Source organism: Seriola dumerili, unplaced genomic scaffold, assembly GCF_002260705.1.
Source record: "Seriola dumerili isolate Sdu_G_001 unplaced genomic scaffold, Sdu_1.0 BDQW01002927.1, whole genome shotgun sequence".
Lineage (NCBI taxonomy): Eukaryota > Metazoa > Chordata > Actinopteri > Carangiformes > Carangidae > Seriola > Seriola dumerili.
Genome location: NW_019177182.1, coordinates 459,776 through 462,275, shown reverse-complemented (window position 1 = coordinate 462,275; position 2,500 = coordinate 459,776). Strand labels below are relative to the sequence as shown.

Below are 2,500 nucleotides of genomic sequence, written 5' to 3'. Positions count from 1 at the left end.
ATTCAGACAGAAGTTTATAGTTTCCTGATGTAAATATTATTATTTATAGAATGAATCTATATTTTTGGATCTGGGCTTCAGTTGTTTCTACATGTATGTGGCTCTGCTGTGGTTTTAAATGTTGCTGCAGCAAGGCATTGTGGGACGGCATGTCTCCTTTCCTTTGGTGAAGGAAGCTCCAGTGTTTCCTTAAGGAGGTGAGAGAGGAAGCACTGAAGCTCCTCTCCTCGTGAAGCTGCTCAGAGACTGAAGATGTTTTCAGCCTGACCCTGCAGGAGACAGGAAGTGGGATGTCAGCTGCTCTGCCCTTTTTTTCCTCAGGTTCTGAACTTTGACGATCACAAACTGAGAGAGAACCTGAAGGTCTGCGGCCCAGGAGAACCTCTGATCACCAACAGCTTCGACAGTTTCACGGAAGCTGAAGAGGTCGTTCAGCGCTTGTGGCCCGACTGTCCGGCGCCACAGGAGAACGACCACTTGCTCCGGGAGTTATTCTCTCATTGGCTGTAGCTTGATGTCTGTCAGGTGGTCCAGGTGTTCTCTCACCCATCTGATCACGTGATGTGAACTGAGCTCTGACGGACGAGTCAGCAACAGAAGAAGAAGAAAATCATCTCTGTACTGTTGAATCATGACGACAGCCTTGATCACGTGCAGAGAAAACAGACGCTGATTTGCATTTAACAAAAAAAAAATCAGAGGTGCTTTTAAAAACTTTTACTATCGACTGTTTTTAAAGCATGAATGTATTTCCGTGTTATTTATGTCATACCTGCAGAAATGTGTTGTAAAGATGAGAATAAGTGATTTGAATTGACTGCTCTGATAAAATGGACTTTCTCCTGAAAATATTTTGACGTCATTCTTGAAATCTGAGGTTAGTTTTCCACCCACCGTAATTGAATGATTGATAATATAAAGTGACAACATTAGCTGCTAATTTTGCTAATTCTAATGAAACAGTGACAGTGACGTTACCTGCCAGTGTTGCCTAGTAACAACATTAGCAGTAAGGTAAAAAAGAAAACCAGATCAACATGATTCTAAAATAAATGTAATTTGATAAAAAGTCAGTAACTTTAGCTGCTAAACACATCAAGGGAAAACAAAAAGTGAAACAGCTGCTAATTTCTTTAGATAAAATAGGAAACGTCAACAATAGCTGGTATCTTGATGATCAACAGTTAATATTAATCAATATTAACATGAAGTTGGAAAAAATGTAAGTTGCATTAGCTGCCAAGTTTAGCCTCCAACAATCTAATGTCAAGGGAAAGTAAAAAGTGACAGTAACATTAGCTGCTAACTCTGGTCACAAACCAGATGATGATATGAATTAAATTCACCAGTAAGTATAACATCTGGATGAAATATAATATGTCCAATAACATTAGCTGCTAATCGCCACAAATCTAATATTCAGATGAAATAAAAAACGTAATTAACATTATCTGGTAATTTGATGATCGACGACCGAATATTAAGATGAAACTGGAAAATCAAAGTAACGAGCTGCTTGTTGTCACAGTTTAAACCTTTATTTGTACAGAACATTTCATTCATAATTTATAATTCAGTGTAAAGTACAAACTCCAGGCAGGTGATCGAGGGATAAGCTGAATTTAAAGGTCGAATAGTTTAAATCAGGAAATATAATATAAATATGATATAAAGATAAACAGATTTAGATTCACATTACATAAAATAAAATATGAATTCAATTTAAAAGCGAAGAAGATCAGGCTGTTTAATATGAACTGGGACGCGATGAACTGGAGAGGATCACCTGAACGCATCATAAAAACACAGTGCATTATGGGACAGTGATGACCAAAGACAGATGTGGAACAGCTGATGTCAGCAGGAACACAGTGCTGCAGGTAATGAGTTCAGTCCTCCAGAGAACCAGCAGGTGGCAGCAGATTTCTGACTGTCAGATGATTATTAGATGATTATTGATCGGTATTGTTGTTGAGGAGTTTCTCTTTGAGTCATGAGCTGTTCAGATATTGAGCTGATTGAGTGACACATCAGGATGTCTGTGTTGTAGCTCCGTGTGCTGGTTACCGTCCAACTCCACCAAGGCCGAGGTCGCCCAGACGGAAATGTAACATATACTGTATATTATTGTCATATATTATTATCACAGTTATAATCCTGTGGATATATGAAGAAATACTTTTGTAACATGTATGAAACACCCGCAGTAAAATGTGTTTATGTATTGAAAATATCTGTGTTGAATTTTAACATAAAACACGTTTTCTATGTAAAAATTATGTGTAAACATTATATATTTAATTCATTTATGCAAGTTCATTAAACAACAAACATGTTTTAAAAATCTATATGTTTCTTGTACGTTTTTTATTGATCCAGATCAGCCCCAGGATTTAGTGGGTTCTTCTTCCCCGTCCCTCCACCATGTTCAGTAAATCAGCTCACTTCCTGTTTCCTGCTGCTGCCGACCAATAAACAGGAACGAGTGAGTCACATGAAT

General features: G+C 37.8%; 1 protein-coding gene across 1 annotated transcript in view; it reads left to right on the top strand.

The window, feature by feature from the left end:
* Positions 1-840, top strand: part of LOC111239488 — a 3,682-nt gene extending 2,842 nt beyond the window's left edge. Inside the window, exon 4 of the mRNA XM_022769373.1 lies at positions 322-840. Coding sequence (XP_022625094.1) covers positions 322-510 — 189 coding nt within the window. The 3' untranslated portion in view covers positions 511-840. The remainder of the gene's footprint in view (positions 1-321) is intronic.
* The last annotated feature ends 1,660 nt before the right edge of the window (positions 841-2,500 follow it).